The sequence below is a fragment of the Xyrauchen texanus genome, chromosome 11, assembly GCF_025860055.1.
Source record: "Xyrauchen texanus isolate HMW12.3.18 chromosome 11, RBS_HiC_50CHRs, whole genome shotgun sequence".
Lineage (NCBI taxonomy): Eukaryota > Metazoa > Chordata > Actinopteri > Cypriniformes > Catostomidae > Xyrauchen > Xyrauchen texanus.
In genome coordinates this window covers 20236114-20253400 of record NC_068286.1, presented here as the reverse complement: position 1 = coordinate 20253400, position 17287 = coordinate 20236114, and the positions used below count along the sequence as shown (strand labels likewise).

At 35.3% G+C, this 17287-nt stretch overlaps 1 protein-coding gene across 2 annotated transcripts; it reads left to right on the top strand.

Moving 5' to 3' along the window:
• Positions 1–14394, top strand: LOC127651506 (endothelin-1 receptor-like). 2 transcript variants are annotated; one of them, XM_052137364.1, is made up of 8 exons: positions 1–232; positions 1291–1790; positions 4702–4829; positions 7705–7903; positions 9257–9409; positions 9636–9769; positions 9950–10058; positions 11610–14394. In XM_052137364.1, exons 2-8 carry the CDS (start codon positions 1359–1361, stop codon positions 11745–11747), a joined length of 1293 nt encoding a protein of 430 aa, XP_051993324.1. In that variant the 5' UTR covers positions 1–232; positions 1291–1358; the 3' UTR covers positions 11748–14394. The 2 variants fall into 2 exon arrangements, with proteins under 2 accessions (XP_051993324.1, XP_051993325.1); XM_052137365.1 differs by having other exon boundaries at positions 1–236.
• The last annotated feature ends 2893 nt before the right edge of the window (positions 14395–17287 follow it).

Sequence of the window (17287 nt, the reverse complement as noted above, 5' to 3'; positions counted from 1 at the left end):
CACACATACGGCAACTCTCCACAGGAAAAGCTGGAGACAGAATGTGCAGCCCCTTCACAGCAGCTTTGGTGCGTCGTGCAGACCAAATGGGATCCTGCTATACTTTGATAGTTGGTTAATTACTCATATGATACCACACAGATGTCTGGGGGCTCTAGCTGAATTCTCATCTCACTAACTCACTGACTGACTGACTGACGGAATCCTGGGGAAGGCAGACATTTAAGGAGCGGTAGGTAAAAAACCAGGAGGCATTTATAATTCATAAGCGTAACAGTTTACTTGCTGTTAGGATCCCTTTAGTGCAGAGCTGACATTAAACTGAGATGCTACTTGAAGGGCTGTCTACTAAATTGTTCCTTGTGAGCCATATGGTGACAGGGACTTTAAGCAAGAAACGTATCTTGGCTCAGAAGTGTTCCTTTGCAGGCAAGATAATGAAAGGGGGTTGAAAATTATTCCAAACAAGATGAGAGTTGATTAACTTTTCTGACTTGTGATTCTCATCTAAGGTTTATATTTGATTTTATTGATAAAATAATGTAACTTACTTGAAAGAGAATTGTGAGGAATAACTTTTTATAAATTAATAGACATATTGATTGTAAATAAAGTATGTTGGTATCGAATGAGTTGAAATCTCATTTTGTAAGCACAGTAAAATATGGAAAATGAGTTTGTTGAAGCTTTTACAGTATCTGCTTTATTTGAATTGTAACTGAGCTGAGGTCTTCAGTCCACGCAAGTGCTCTGAGAAAATGTCACATTGTTTAAGAAAGTAGCAGTCCAAAATCCTTTTTGTGTTAAAGTGATCGTTTGTTTAGGAAACGGTCCGTCTGAATGCTCAATCAAAACCAGAGGGGGGATGCATGTTGTGGAAACCAAAGTGATGAAAGCCACGCAATGAACACATTGCTAAAATAACAAATGAAAAAAAAAAAAAAGCGTAGTGCTGTGCCACCAGCACCATGCCAACACTTATGGGTACTTGACGGGAAAGGCAACGACTTGCCCCATAGCATGACTGTAAATAGTACTGGCACTCTCCATCTGTGCTCTTCCGCTAAATCCCTTTTGAAGTTGCGCTGAAGTTTTGCTGATCTAGTGTGATACTTTTAAGCAATTCTCTTTGATTTAGTTTTATTGTGAGGCCTGTGTTGTAACATGTAAGTATATTTATTTGGGGTATGTGTATGCTGTTAGAATGTGAGACTGTTGAAATGTTTGTAAGCTGAACTCAAACTTGCTTTAACTTAACATTATATCTGTCCTCTTGTTCTTGTCCTGCAGCTCTGGTAAAGAGCACTAACCCAACGCTTATCAACACATCTGGAAATCAAAGCGAGAACTGTTCAGCAATGGGCTCTACAACACTACACATGTTTTTGCTAATGGCCATCTTGGTCACTGGTGGAATATGTCAGTTAAACAGCACAGAGGAGCTTCAGGACCCTTTCCTTCAAGACTCTACAACCTCCAAAATCAACATCCATATGGGTCTCCAGCCTTCCCCTCAGCCCACCCTCAGAAAAGCCTTGATGGGTAACATCACCAGACCTATGGACCATCCAGACTGCAAGTCTCCCTCCTCCATCAAGCTCTATTTCAAGTATATTAACACAATAATTTCCTGTGCTGTGTTTGTGGTGGGAATGGTGGGTAACGCAACATTGCTGAGGATTATATACCAAAACAAGTGTATGAGAAATGGGCCCAATGCCCTCATTGCCAGTCTGGCTCTTGGAGATCTTATCTACATCATCGTAGATATCCCTATCAACGTCTACAAGGTAGGAATACACTTCTTCGCTTTGCACAGGATGTGTTATTGCATTCTGTCTATGCTGTTTTTGAGTTATCTATGTACAAATTATTCACTGTCTCACGCCACAAACGCCTTGTTTTAAAGGAAAAGCTCATTCCAAAATGTTTTATTTTGTCAAAGTTCTCACCCTCATGTCATTCCCAACCCAGTCAAGACAAGTCATAATAATAGTTACGAAATGGTGAAATTGTTGGAGTTGGCTTGTGAAAAACAATGAGATGAGGGAAGAGTATTACAGGTTATTGACATAGGTTATTACAATTTTGTCATTTCATATGAGTCATGTGACCATGTTGGTTGTTCCAAACCTGTTTGAGATTCTTTCTTATGTGGAAAGCCAAAATAGATGTTTTAATTAATATAATAAAATGGAAGTGGATAGTGCCTCACTTTATGAGTATAAAAAGACCAAAAAGTGCTAAAAAAGTAGTCTGTGCAACTCCTGTGTCGTATTCCATGTCTTCTATAGGCAATCAGTAGGTTTGGTGAAAAATAGCTTGCAATTTAATAAATTTTTAGGGAGAATCTTGACATCTAGTACGTATTCCTGAGCTCATGAGAGAAGCTCATTCATAGTGGCATGCATGATCACATGACAAACTGTGTTGTGTTTAGAACAATGCAAGATCTCACCTGAATGCTAGACTAAAATTAGTCTAAAACTAGACTTACATTAAAGTAGTTCAGCTTTGAAAAAACGCACATCGAGACACCTGTGTTTTGCTCCGTTCCACTGCACTCATTCTAACTGTTTTGAAAGCAAGACTAGCTTTCTAGACCACCTTCTCTGTGAAAGAAAACCCTTAGATAGCTTTCTTCGTTATTCTCTTTTGATAGGAAATATGACATCATATTGTTCTCAAAGGGTGTTTAACAAACCAGGCAGAAAGACCAGCCTATACAATACAGAAAGAATACTTGAGAGCAGGAAGGGAGAATGAGGTGGCAAAAGAAGTTGGGAGGGAAGTTAGGAATACAGGGCAGGGTGCAAAATGATGTGGTCTCCAGAGTTTATCTCCAGGGCTGCACTTTTACGGTTACAGAGGCCTTTGTGATGAGAGCATCATGGATATGACCGGCCAAAATAAACACAAGATTGAAGTGCCGTCACCCAGATGAGTGGTCTTGTTTTGACTAGTGCTTCATCACCAGCCAAAAATACCTTGTCTTATTCTCTGCTCATCAGTGAACACAGCACTCAACAGTGCACAGAGGCCCCTGATAACATGATTACAGCAGCTCCAATGTGGCACAGGATTAACAAATTTACTCATCTAAAGTACTCTTTAAAAAAAAAAAAAAATTCACCCACTAAAATGGACATTTTAGGGATAGTTCATCCCAAAATGAAAACTCTGTCATCATCATGTTGATCCAAACCTGTAAGAATTTCTTTCTTCCTTTGAACACAAAAAGAGATGTTAGGCAGAATGTTGGCCTTAGTTACCATTAACTTTCTTAGCAGCTTTTTTTCCATACAAAATGGAAACACTTTTATGAAAATGTGTGGTAAATGGTTACTGAGGCCAATATCCATGCTTAATTGCCTTAAGCTTTTCAGTAAAAGTAAAGTGGTGCCAAAGTTAAAACCTGCAGTTGTAAGTTCAAAGCACTTTTTCGACTACTTTGAATTTAATTATTGATGAAGAAAATCAAGTTAAAATTCTTAAAACACATAAAATCAAACATAAATTATTGTGAAAGTTTAATAGGATCAAAGATGTTGTTCTAACATAATTATGATGAATACATTTTTTATGGTGAAGGCCAGAAGGTAGGATAGTCTGAGATTTACAATGTAAAAATGTTCTCTGAGCTGATGTGCATGCCAGTTTGGCGCAGCTTGTTTATCTTGAGATTTCCAAGACTGATAAAGTCAGCTATTTACTGGATATTTATGTTGGATGTTTATTGGTATACCTACACCTGACATATCAAATTTGTTTACAATAAAAGAGTTACCTCAGTGACAGTACAGCTGTTTATTGATCTCTCTCTGTGCTATTTAAAAAAAAAAAAAAGAGTTGTCCATTGTTGGACATGTTGTAAGCTTATATGAAACAATCAATGTTTTAGTGTCAGAACAGAAGTGTGCCTGTTAGTCTTGTTTTATGATGCACAGATTCCTGTTGACTCCAGAACATTAATTTCCCATATTCATCAGACATACACACAAACACACACGCACTTCTCTGGCTGTGCCACTCCCCTCACTGATTAAACGTGGACTCCTCATACATCAGGGCCAGGATACACCCGTGAGGAGTTTCCTTTCTAAACTTGAGTATAATCCGCATACTTTTCCTGTTTAACAAAAGTGAGGGTCCATTCACAGAACCTTGTCAAGGCCCCTTGAAGGATTAGATTTTGTAATGGTCCAAAGCAACAAAGAACATTTAGTCCTTTGTGAACGGAAGCAAGAGGTTATTAAAAAGGGGTACATTAAAAAAAAAAAAAGAAGAAAAAAAGGGAGACAAAAGAGATTTTCCAAGGTGTCTTTCTTGGTGAAGACTATCAAAAATACACACTGACCAAAGCAGTGTCTAGACAGATGCAAAATCAGCCATTGAAACGGCTTTGAATCAGTTTTATGAAGTCAAGATGTGTGCCCTCGAGGCCTAAGATGGGAACTGAGAAGCAAAAGAAAATTCTGCTTCTTTTTTAACTTAACTGATTTACAAACAAGAAATCAAGAATGTTGAAATTATGGTTAGGCACATTTCTGACAAATAACGTCATTTTAAATAAATACATTCAATTTGCTCAATTCATCACAAATTCATTCATATAAAAGCAATGTACTCTGCTTCATTATTTTAAGTGGTTTATCTGGAAAAGGAGTATCATGGTCATGAATGATTCTATTTTTTGTGCAGTTACTTCTAACAAAATGGCCATTTGATGACAGCTCCTTTGGACTTTTCCTGTGTAAGTTGGTGCCCTTCCTTCAGAAAGCATCTGTGGGAATTACAGTACTCAATTTGTGTGCTTTGAGCGTGGACAGGTAATTTACAACTTCACCATTTTGATATCTAAGAATACACTTGTGATTATGTTGTCATGCTTGAATATATTCTTGAAAAAAAGCAGTCGAAAGACAAGATTTGCAAAACACTCTGTTCTAAATCTCATTACAACATACAAAATATATTTTTAGCTTTTAAAAATCAACCTTATCTGTTTTTAAACTGCACCAGAGCCAAATATGACACTATTTAAACTTTTAAACTGATGGACGTTTTAAAAAGTGAAACTCTATATAATCCATCTGATAAAATAAAGCTTTTTTTGTTCTAACCCCTCTTGCCCATAAACCTCTACCTCATTTGACCTTTAAACTTCAGGCCACAGTGAAGTTAAGGGTTTGAATTTCACTGCTGAGGTCTTAGGGTCACAGGGATAGACAAAGGTCAGAAGATAGAGTTAAGGTTTTTACCATGGAATACTCTTTCAGTTGGCAACATACAGGATCAAATTGATGATACATATGTTACATATATAAGTGAAAAGGTAAAAACAAAAAATAATAATAATAATAATAACTGTAGGACTGTTGTTTTTCAAGATTTAGTACCATACCAGAAATCCTTAATATTTCAAAAAAGTTTTAAAATATTTATTTCTTAATGCGTAATTGAGCTCAAATTATGTAGAGGTCATTAAAAAAAAATTATTTCTTTCCAATGTACCTGGTTTTTGTTAGCTCAGAGGAGACAGAGCATAGATCTGATTGTATGTATATATATATATATATATATATATATATATATATATATATATATATATATATATATATTTATATATATATTGTGTATGAAAAAAGGAAAATCTGTATTTCCTGTATCATCTCGATCAGGGTGGTGCCCATGAACAGCTTCTCTGGCAACATTAATGGATTTGCTCATGTGATTTAGGGGAAAAGGCGGGACGTGAGCTTGTCAAGTCCTTCAAGTCTGAATCAGGGCACTTCCTCCAGTTTATAAGGTCAGCTCTAATGGGCACCTCTAATTAGAATGTCTTTTTCTCATCAGGAGCCTGAAGCCACCTGCTCACCTCTGTTTAATCACTACAATAAATAAAGAAGAAAGCAGAGGGCATGAATGGCTGTTATTTTGTTGTAAGATTAGGCACTAAAACTTAAATGGCAGTTTTCTCTTTTTGCCTATTTGTTAAACTTCAGTCTTGACCATAGACAAGTTTAGTGTTATAAAATAGTGTCAATCAATAAATCAAGAATTATTCAATTTTTGCTGGGTTTGATTTTATTTTATATTAAATATTTGTATTTGATTTATATTATTTTTCCAGTAAAATAGAGTAAGACTTGTCAGTCTGCTTTTTAACTTTCTTTTTACAGGGTGTTTCTAACATCATGCACTGTAATAATTATAATAATCATATTAGCATTTGTTCCATTAGAGCTATTTCTGTCTGATCTTACTCATAATAATTACTTTTGTGGGTGTAAACGAATGTATTCAGGTTGATTCAGCCATGTTAAATAATATATTTTGGCTTAAATAAAACCTTTTAATTTAGATTTAGTTATGTAAATGTCTTTTTTTTTTCTTTGTAGTCATTTTTTAGAGTGTAAGGGTGAATTTTAGCCACAAATATGTAGCATTCTGTTGCCATTTTAAAAGAATGAACCACTTGAATCAAAAGACTGGTCTTAATTTCACAACAACACAGCTGCTTTTAATTAGTTCCTTAATCATGCTGAGGAAATGTTCAGCACATCTCATCCGATTTGTATTCCCCGTGATGTGAGCTTTAATATCATGTCTTTCTCTCTGCATAGTGTCTGCATAGTGGATACATCGCTACTATTTAAAATATAAATGCCCTATTGTTGTTAAACAGGAATATTGAAATGGTTACAATATATAGTTACATATAAAATCTTGATGCACCACTTCACAGAAACATCCACAAGAGAAAATATATGAATGAAACAAACAAGCAAATATAAATTTGAAAGTTTTTATACTTTTTTATAAAAAGTCACTAGGCAAACCAGTGACTTTATCCAAACAAACACCTGAAGTATATGGCTGTGAGCATTTTGGTAATATAAATATTAAAATGCAAAGCAGTCTTTTCAGATTAACCTTTTCTGCTATCGTAGGCTTACTGTAGCTCTAAACAAGTAGCTGAGTGTTGCCACAGCTGTACTGCAATACTTGGACAGAAGCATTCCCACAGGATACTTATCTGATTCCATTAAAGATTGAACATTCTTCTGTGTGGTCAGTTGCAGAGGAGTTAGAGTACAACAAGTGGGATTGCTGTTACTGACTTTGCTTCTCCTAGGTGTCTCTGTGTATCTAACAAGCTTGTGTGTTTTGAAATGATAAAACCATGACCAACCATCTAAGAACAACATTAAAATCTGGAAATTGGTGTGAATGTTTTTTCCACCAAAATGTATACTTCATGTGCTGAATTCCAGACAAATGCCACCCTGCTGCAAATGTTAGGTTTTAAGTGCTGTTAGGGTTAGGTTTAGGGGTTTGGTTTGGATTAGGAGTATATCAATCCAAGAACTACTAAAATGTGCCTTCCTTGTGACACAACGTCCACAGAAAGATGCCAAAAGTAAGTTTTATTTTTAGTTAAACAGGAATGCATATTTTGTTAAAACGTCTTGCTAATCCCAACCCTAAAACTAACGATCAGTGGAGTAAAAAGTGGATGTAATGTTTGAGCAAAACTGCAATTTCCGATTGACGCTCACCATTGTTAATGTGAACGCTATAACTCATGTCTCAGAGATAGCTTGCACAATGCATTATCAAAAGCACCACAGGGAAAGGTAAACAAATTTGAACTGATGCAAAAATGGTTTGTGGTTTGTAATTTGTCCTTCTGTGGTTCAGGTACAGGGCTGTAGCCTCCTGGAGTAGAGTGCAGGGAGTGGGCATTCCCCTTTTTACTGCCTTTGAGATCGTCTCCATTTGGGTCCTGTCTATCATCCTGGCTGTGCCAGAGGCAGTGGTCTTCAACATGGTCACCTTCACTTACAACAACCAAACAATCCACACTTGCATGCTCAAGCCTCAATCTGGTTTCATGATGGTACGCTTTAACCAGACGAATGTCATCCTTTTCTATTTACTCTGTTCCACATAAAGACCTGTTTACAATAAACAGTGCATCCTGTCCTATAGACCTCAAGCAGGATGCTATAAAGGTTTTTCTGTGATCTTGTAAAAACTAACCAAACTTTGGTCCTTTGAAAAACATTTCTGTAAATCACTGACAAAATTGTGTTTTCTTTAGTTGTCCCATGCAGACGATATCTGGAGATTTCTTTCGCTTTGTTCTGCCCAAAGAGACAAATTGATAGCAGACCATGAGCGCAATTATACGCTGATGTATCTCCCTCAAGCAGAGCCATATGTGTGGATGAGAAACACATGAGCTCATCTACCATTAATCTCAGAAACAAATAAAGAATTCAGACACAAAACAATCCAATACAACACAAACATACTTAAATGATCATCAAATTGAATTCTAATGGTCCTCAACTGGTTTTCCCTCAGGACCACGATTTTATATTGGACATCAAGTGGCAACCCAACACAATGCCATTGTTTCTCGAATGGCAAATATCCTTAACATCAAACATCAAATTTATTATCATTACCATTAACTGCACAGGCCCTAGAAAGTAATTAAAAAGTGATTAACAAATTAGCAAAATTGACAAAAAACACTGTGGTTGCCACATACCATGTTTTTTCCCAGCTGCAATTGAATCTCTTTTTAATGTAGTTTGGGTTGATTTATTTTTTTTTTTTTAACTAGTGTATTTATTTACATGGTTTTTGGATTTGCCTAATTTGGCTAGCATCTACCAAGAGACAGATGAATTAGTGCCATAATAACCAAGACTTTTATTGTACGCAGCTTTTGATGTTAGCAACAAAAGCTGTAGAAAGGATTTTCCCTCTCTTTTAAAAGCTGACAAGCCTATTTATTTTGATATCCTATGTATGCACTTTTGAATTGTTAGTTGCATTTTATTATTTAAAATTAACATTGTTTTTCACATCAGAACAGACCTGCCACCCATTTTGGGCCCAGACCTACCAGTTGAGAATGACTATTGTATTTAACAACTTGGAGTACTGTTTTATATAACAGTAAGTTATATGGGAGTAACTGGTGCTCAGATCACAATTAGGGGATCACACTTCAGATCTATCACTGAGCAACCATTCACGTCATGAAACAGCATGTGCTCACTATGAAAATAAAGAAAAAATTAAAACTTTTACAGTAAAACAAGAAATAATTGTTGTAAAAATTCACCTCTTAAGTTACCTCTTACTGACTGCAAATATTCTATGGCACAGTAACTCTCCATTTGTATTAAGTGCATATTGTAAACATAATGGGTTAATGTGTTTTGTCTGCTCTCAGTCCTATGTAAATTGGAAAGACTGGTGGCTATTTAGCTTTTACTTCTGCGTGCCGCTGGCCTGCACAGCCATTTTCTACACCCTCATGACATGTGAAATGCTCAACCACAGAAATGGAAGCCTTCGGATTGCCCTCAGTGAACACCTCAAACAGGTTGGGGAAAAAGAGTTTAATACTTATAAACTAAATACAAATTATTTCAGCTCTTTATCATAAAAAAAAAAAAAAAACATAATGATGCTCTGCTTTGCTTTCTTAATGAACAATTACAAGATTATATAATGTTCTTGTTAACCTGTTTTTTTATGTTGTGTAAAGTCTGTGAAATGTATAATTGATTTTTAATGTCTTGACTGTTGTTTTTGTTTATTTTTTGCAGCGACGTGAGGTGGCTAAGGCAGTCTTCTGTCTAGTGCTGATCTTTGCTCTTTGCTGGTTCCCCCTGCATCTCAGCAGACTCCTGAAGAAAATGGTTTACGTTCCTAATGATGAAAGACGTTGTGACCTACTCAAGTGAGTGAACCCAATCTTTTTCTTTTTTGAGAGTTCTGCTTTAAGTAATGCCTCGCTTACTTACTGCTTGAGCATCGAGTATGCTAGGAAAAATTATATTTTGTGATGTAAATGTGATAGTTTGTTCTCTAAATGTTTATATACAATCCAAATAAATGAAATGAATGTCAAACCTTTCAGCTTCCTGTTAATCATGGATTATTTCGGCATAAACTTGGCCACTGTCAACTCTTGCATAAATCCCATCATCCTCTACTTTGTCAGCAAGAAGTTCAAGAATTGCTTTAAGGTGAGCTTAAATATAATTGTTTCCCCTCATTATTATTATACAAATAGACACATTTTTGGCAGTGGCTATTTGCAACAAAAAGCATCTTCTTTTTACTAAATGCATATAGTGGCTGATACTATTTGCACTCCTTATTAAATACTAACATGCACTATACGGGCATCACTGCAGTATGTTTATTGTGTTTATTTAGAGTGCAACAGACACCCTACATCAGCCCCTAAACCTAACATGTCCTTACAAATTGAACCATGATTTTACTACAATAGCCAGAGTATCACCATGGTATTTTGTAGTAAAATCATCATAACCACAAAATTAAAACATATACTATATAACTATATTAACACCATATTACTGTAGTAACATCATGGTTACTTGTATTTCCTGGGGGAAAAAATTAAAAAAATACATGTTTACTATAATATTTCTATTAGTAAAACCATAGTTAATTTTACCCAGATCAAACCACTCTCTCAACTCCCGGACTGTCACCGTGACCAAATCGCTGCAAGACAATCCACTTTAATAAACATTTTTATTAATTATAATAAGTAGGATTAAAGAAAATATTAAGAGTGGAGACAGAAAACAGGATGGGGAAAAGTGGGACCAAAGGGGGAATCAAACCTGGGTCCGTCCACACGTAAACAAAACACATCCACTCCATCTTTACACACAACGCCATGCTGCAACACGTAAGGGTGCAGTTTGTCTTTAATTTGTTTATTTCTACCATACTATTGGAGTGCAAATAGCTGTGCTGTGTGGCATGTGCTATTTACACCTATTTGCAACTTTTGTTACCGAATGATTCATCACTATGGGTTCTCAAAATCTGACAATGTTTCCTGCAAAGCATTCTGTTAACAAAATTCGGACTTGTGCTTGATTTATGAAGACAATGTTTAGAGTGCTCTGAGTCATTCTGCCAGCTCAGAGAGAGATAAACCATGCCTGGCCCTGGTTGTCTTCATAGTGAGTGAGCATATTTTCCAGACTCTGATGTCAGACCCTCAAGTGATAAGACCTTCCAGTAATAATTTGAGGATGATCCTAAAGTTATAACGCAGCTGAAGTCTCTGTTAGACAAATGCAACTTGACATTTTTTAAGTGTATTAATATATTTTGAAGTTTGAACATTAAGATTAATAAATGCTGTAAAAGTATTATTCATTGTTAGTTCAAGTTAACTAATAGTAACAAATGGAAACTTCTTGTATACTTTTACCAAATAAATGCAAATAGAAGCATTTTCTATAAGTTCACTCAGATTCTTAAACACAACTGTACAAGCAAAAATGGACTGCACCCAGAAATTTCATTGGCCTGAGATGATTTGTGTATGAGGTTATGTGCGGGTCCAAAATAAATATTCAAAGTTGATTTACTATGGTCCAAACTTGTTGCTGCAGAAACTTAAAAAAATACTGCTGCAAAGAAGAAATTGTGGTTCATTTAAACTCATTCACCTCTAATACAATATACCTACACTACTTAATAATCAACAAATTTTCCTTTGTCTTCTCTTTATTGTATTATTGTACAAGTCCTGCCTGTGCTGCTGGTGTTACACCAAGAACCAGGTGTCAAGCTCTGGCCCCATGAATGGCACCAGCATTCAGTGTAAAAACCATGAGCCCTGCAACCTCAATACTGACAGAAGCCTTCGTAAAAACAGCGACTGATAAGTGAGCATGGAGGACTCGCTACAGCCACAGTCTACAATCATGCTTAAAACACATTATCAAAAACAGACATCAGCCAGTGTGCAACTCTGAGGTGTCTAACATTGTAACCTTTTGTACGACGGAAACTAGAGGCCATTCGTGCTCAGCACAGTATGAGACTGGTTATATATATATATATATATAGCCGCAGACAATGGACCTGATATATCTAAAGTCTTCCGTAGACCCAGAGCAGCTGTTCCCATAGACCCTCAGTGTTGTTTTGTTGAATGAGAAGAGGAAGGAGTGAAGAGCAACAGGATGCAGCTGAACCTAACAGCCATAAATTAATTTTCATCAGGAGCTCGACGTGTTTTCCCTACATAAACACTGCCCCATGAACGTGCTTTGGATCGTCACTGTCCAACGTGAAAGGAAGTTGGAGAAAGGAAGAGTGAAGTGGGGTGTGTCAATATGTTTTGGTGTGTGTGTGTGTGTTCTTTTCTATGAGCTTTGCCAAAGAATTACCCTGCATGACACTGAGGATGCAGCCTTTATCCTTCAAATTCAGTTTCCGGTTTAATGTCCGTTTGTTATTGTTACTGTAGACACAGTCATAGCTTGATGCCCTACTATTATAAAGAGAAACAGAAACATGCAAGTATAGTTCAGGTCACCACCTGCCTCAAACTTTATTTAGATATTGTACGCTGGACGTCACCTCTATATATTTAGTGAGGTAGGAAGATAATGAAGATATTTTTTTTTTCTTTGTGTTTGAAAAACAAATTGTTATGTTTCATACATATATATGCTTGGAAGGTGGCCTTATCTCTATTGCCTGTCTATGGTATCTAAGATGAATCTGTAATATCAAAATTAAATAACAAATGTGCTTCACTGTACTTTCATTAATCAATCATCATGCTACAGCAAATCTCACATTTTCCAGCTCTATTCATTAACCATCAATTCCAGCAATAAGGAGGCAAATTGCATCTTGACCTCTGTGGAATTTAAGAATAATTTCTAGGAAGGCATCCAATTGCAACAAATGTTGGGTCATAGTGTGTTATACACACACATACACACAAAGAGATAAAAAAGAAGAACATTTATTTCTGTATTCTGAGCAAAAGGGCACAGGAAAGGGGTCTTTCTGTAATCAAAACCAAAAGAGATATACAGTACAAACATATCCTTGCTTTATTTTGACACTGTGAATTTTAGGAGAACTCATAAATGTTGGTATGCTTGTATACACTGCTTTAATATTCCTAATATTTAATGGCCTTGGTATTTGTAAACATTTGCATTTGCATCTGTAAGTTGAAATATTTGTTTTCTTAAAGGAATATTCCAGGTTCAATACAATTGATTACCACAAAAACTAATTTTGACTCATCAGTCCTGTACTTAAAAAGCAGACAATTTAAGTTGCAGTTATGATCTTACAATGGAAGTGAATAGGGCCAATTTTTGAGGGTTTAAATGCAGAAATGTTAAGCATACAATTTACACATATTCATTATTTTGTTAAAACTCATGTATTATTTGAGCTGTAAAGTTGTTTAAATTGTCATTTTTACAGTCGTTTTAGGGGTTTGGGGTTTGTTGACATTACGTCATGGCAACAAAGATGTAAAATTGGCAATAACTACACAGAAAAGGTTAGCAAGTGTATTCATCACACTAAAACCATTTTATCATAACTATTGTTCATGTCTTGAGTCTATATTTTAAAATAGAGATTATTTTAATGTTTTTGGATTGGCCCCCATTTACTTCCATAGTAAGTGCCTCACTGTAACCCAGATTTTTTATTTTATTTTATTTATTTTTTAAGAACAGGAGGGACAAGTAAAAAATAACTTTTTTTTTTTCATTTCTTCTTGACATAAATAGAAATTACTAATAATAATTAACAATCATATACTTTTTGGACAAAGATGTACAGGGGTCCTGTAGAATCTAAGTGTTGTGTACATGAATACGCTTGTGTCTGTGAAAGAAAAAATAAAAGGTCACATTTGTTGTGTGAATATGATATCACACACAGTTTTATTCATCCTAATTACCACAACTGAGAGAGGAATATTGCACATTTATAAACAAATATTTAGATTTAAACTTATTATAGCACTATAGCAACCAAACAGCTCTGTTTACTCTATGCATTACTGTGATTTACTGTACATTATTTTACATATTATGATTGACAGAGTTATAATACAAAATTTCATAGAGTAGACAGTCATAGCATCAGTCCAATTTTCTAGATAAGCTGCTAGTTATTTTTAAGAGCATTGGACCAGACTATAGAGCCTACCGCTTAAAGCAATGTTGTTTTTATCTCATAATGTAATGAGTTTCCAATGTTCGAATATAAGTGCCTTGTGATAACTATCTGTTTCTGGCTTGGGAAGACACTCCAGTATAGGAGTGATTTAAGATACACTTTGACCCATTAGGCAACACGGCCCCTCTAGGTCATCTGTGTCAAGCCAGAGGATGTGAATGGCATATTAAGTACATAGGAGATTTGATGTAAACTGTGGCGCTTACGCCAAATCTGTTTGCAATGCCTGTTCAGCAATTGTTTGTTTGAACAAACGTCTTCCATCAGTTTGGACAAATAAAATGTTATATATATATATATATATAATTAAAGAAGTGTATAATGGAAAATGTTGGTTACACATTTATAACAATAGATCACAAATGCTTGGTTGTCTGTTTTAATATTTACTGGGAATCTGTGGTGAAAAAATAAAACAGTATTTGGTTAATATTTTATTATTTGATTATTCTTTTCAAATTATAAAGTCATTGCAATGCAACGTTCAGGGCTAAATGTCCACCATTGGTGGGAACCTCAGAGCTTTCCAGGAAGGAAGCAGATAAAGCAAACAGCAGAGATACACAAAGTAAAAGAGGCAGCCAATTATATAAACCATCTGTCTGTCTGTCTGTACATCCATCCAATCATCAATCCATCCGTCCGTTAATGGGAAAAATGACAATATTTGTACTAGACTGTCCTTTCGAAAGGCAAATTATGTTGGAGTTTTTATAATCTAAGAGCATTTACATAATGAAAATAAGGAAACACTTTGCACTAATGTTCTCTTTGTTAAGGGGTTGTAAAGGGTTTCATTAATGGTGACTAAGATTACAAATGCATTATATTTCATTGGTATAAGGTTATAAACGCATTCATAAAAAAGGTGACTTTCATGCAATGCCTGCCAAAGCCATTTTACCTCACATGTTATAAAAACGTAACACATATTCAATATTAGTAACAAATGAAAATGCACCTTAAAGTAAAATGGACATCTGTGAAGCATTTATTAAGGAGGTGCCAACATAAGAAACCTGTGCATTAAAGTACATTATGGTTGAATGGTTATTAGGCTATATTATATTGCATATGCTGTGAATGAAAAAAACATTTTGCAGAGTATTTTAGGTAACTAGGACTTGAAAAGTTGGGACACCACTCCAAGTAGTAGTAGTACCCTTTTATTGCATTAATATGACAATAAAAGTGAGAACACAAGTGAGACAAGACAGTAATTAATATAAACACTGTATCAAAATTACAATATCCCTCCTTTTATTATCACTATAATAGTCTATTTTATATATCAAATTTTGATATAAATACCTTTTATGATTTAGATTTTATTATTTATTAAGTATTTATAACATGCAAGTTAAAATGGTCACAATTTGGCGAACATTGGATGAAAGTTGCCCTTTTTGTACATGTTGCTATAACTGCATATAAATTATTTATAATACATTTGTAAATGACTTAAGGGAAAATACATTTAAAATGTTACTGAAAATAAACAACTTCAGGGTTATAACTCAACATGATGCTGATCATCCAGTGAGGATTTATTTTGTGATAATGCTTCCTATAAACTTTCTGCTTAAATAAATAATATATTGACATACTGTATTCAAATAAAAAAAAAAATGGCATGGCAATATTGAATTGAGTTAATTATTTTATTAGCTTACTTGAAACCATACAGAGACAGAACACAACACAAAGCTTTGTAGAATGCCCAGATGAGCGGTCAGTTACACAGTGTTGGCATGGACATTATTTTGAAATATTTCACTGCTGATTTTCCTGACTGGCCAATCAGAATCAGGTATTCCAGAGAGCTGTGTAATAAGAACACATAACACAATACACACAACACAACTCTGTACATAAAGAATTCATAGCTCAGCTGCCACAATCACTTTCTAGCCAGACCATTTTCACAAGAATTACTTTCATTCAGGCTTCAGTTCAGGTTTTTAAGCCAAGCACGTATGTTTTGAAGAAACAGCACATTTGCTGTGCAGACTCCAACGACAGGCTCTCCCAATAATAGCAAACATAGATAAGCTCTGACTGTACGTTTCTCCATAAGTCTGCTTTCTATCATGGATTATATTAATAACATATTTCTGATATCACACACCACCACTATAATTTTACAAAAAAAACTAAACAAAAGAGAGTAGGTATTGGGATCAGACCTGTGGATAAATTGGTCTTGACAGTGAGATATTGAGTGCTTGCTTCACGTCCCTTCCAGAAGAACACACTATTTTTGAACATGAGGTAATCACATCTGTAATACAATAAAAATAAAAATCATACAGACCATGAGCATCCAGAAATATCTGCAATTAGTTCCAAGAACACTGTTGCAAAACAGGAAGAAATAAGTTATTCGGAGGTGTTTCAGCAAGCACCTTACAATTATTGTGTTCCTTTGCTTTTCTTTTTTAAAAGAGTGCATAGTGTTGCACAATGCACATGTTATTATTGTCTTGGAGTACTTCATTTAATTGACCACAGATGAGAACATTAGATTGAATCATTTGTGCCCTCAGTTTTTTTTTCACAACCTTTTGGCCAGATGTTTGAGAAGAATAAATAATCAGACTTACATCTACCCTCTTTTATGTCCTGAAGGTATCCATCTTGCATGACACCAGTTCATGAAGATCATAATTCAGACATGTACAAAGACCAAAAGCCATGAACCTTAATACTCTCATTACTTCATTGTGCCCAAGTGTGCCGCACAAGCCCTCAAAAGTGAAGCCAAAACATCTCGATCACCCCCCGGTGACTGGTCCTAGTATAGGTCATAAACCCCGCCTCCCCATGTTATTCAACGGGACATGAGACCAAATAAACAATTAAATGACACTTCACATATCTTTTCTCCAAAGATAGAAACTACAGTAAATTACAGAAACTATCACGTTGATGTATTTCAAGTGTTTGTTTTCAAAATAAGTTTGTTTTTAGTTAGTTATTTGATGCTATAAAAACGGTGCTGTGACATCATGATTGACAGCTGTGATTGACAGGTTCTCTGAGCGAAGTAGTCACTGAAGCACCAACAGACTTTTTTCGGGATCTTCGGAGGACTGAGGAGATTGGAGCTTTAAATGTAATATCTAAATTTCTATAATTAATTATTTCACACCGTCATAAGTCAAAAGTAAAAACTGCAGGGGCGTGTGCTTGCGATTGA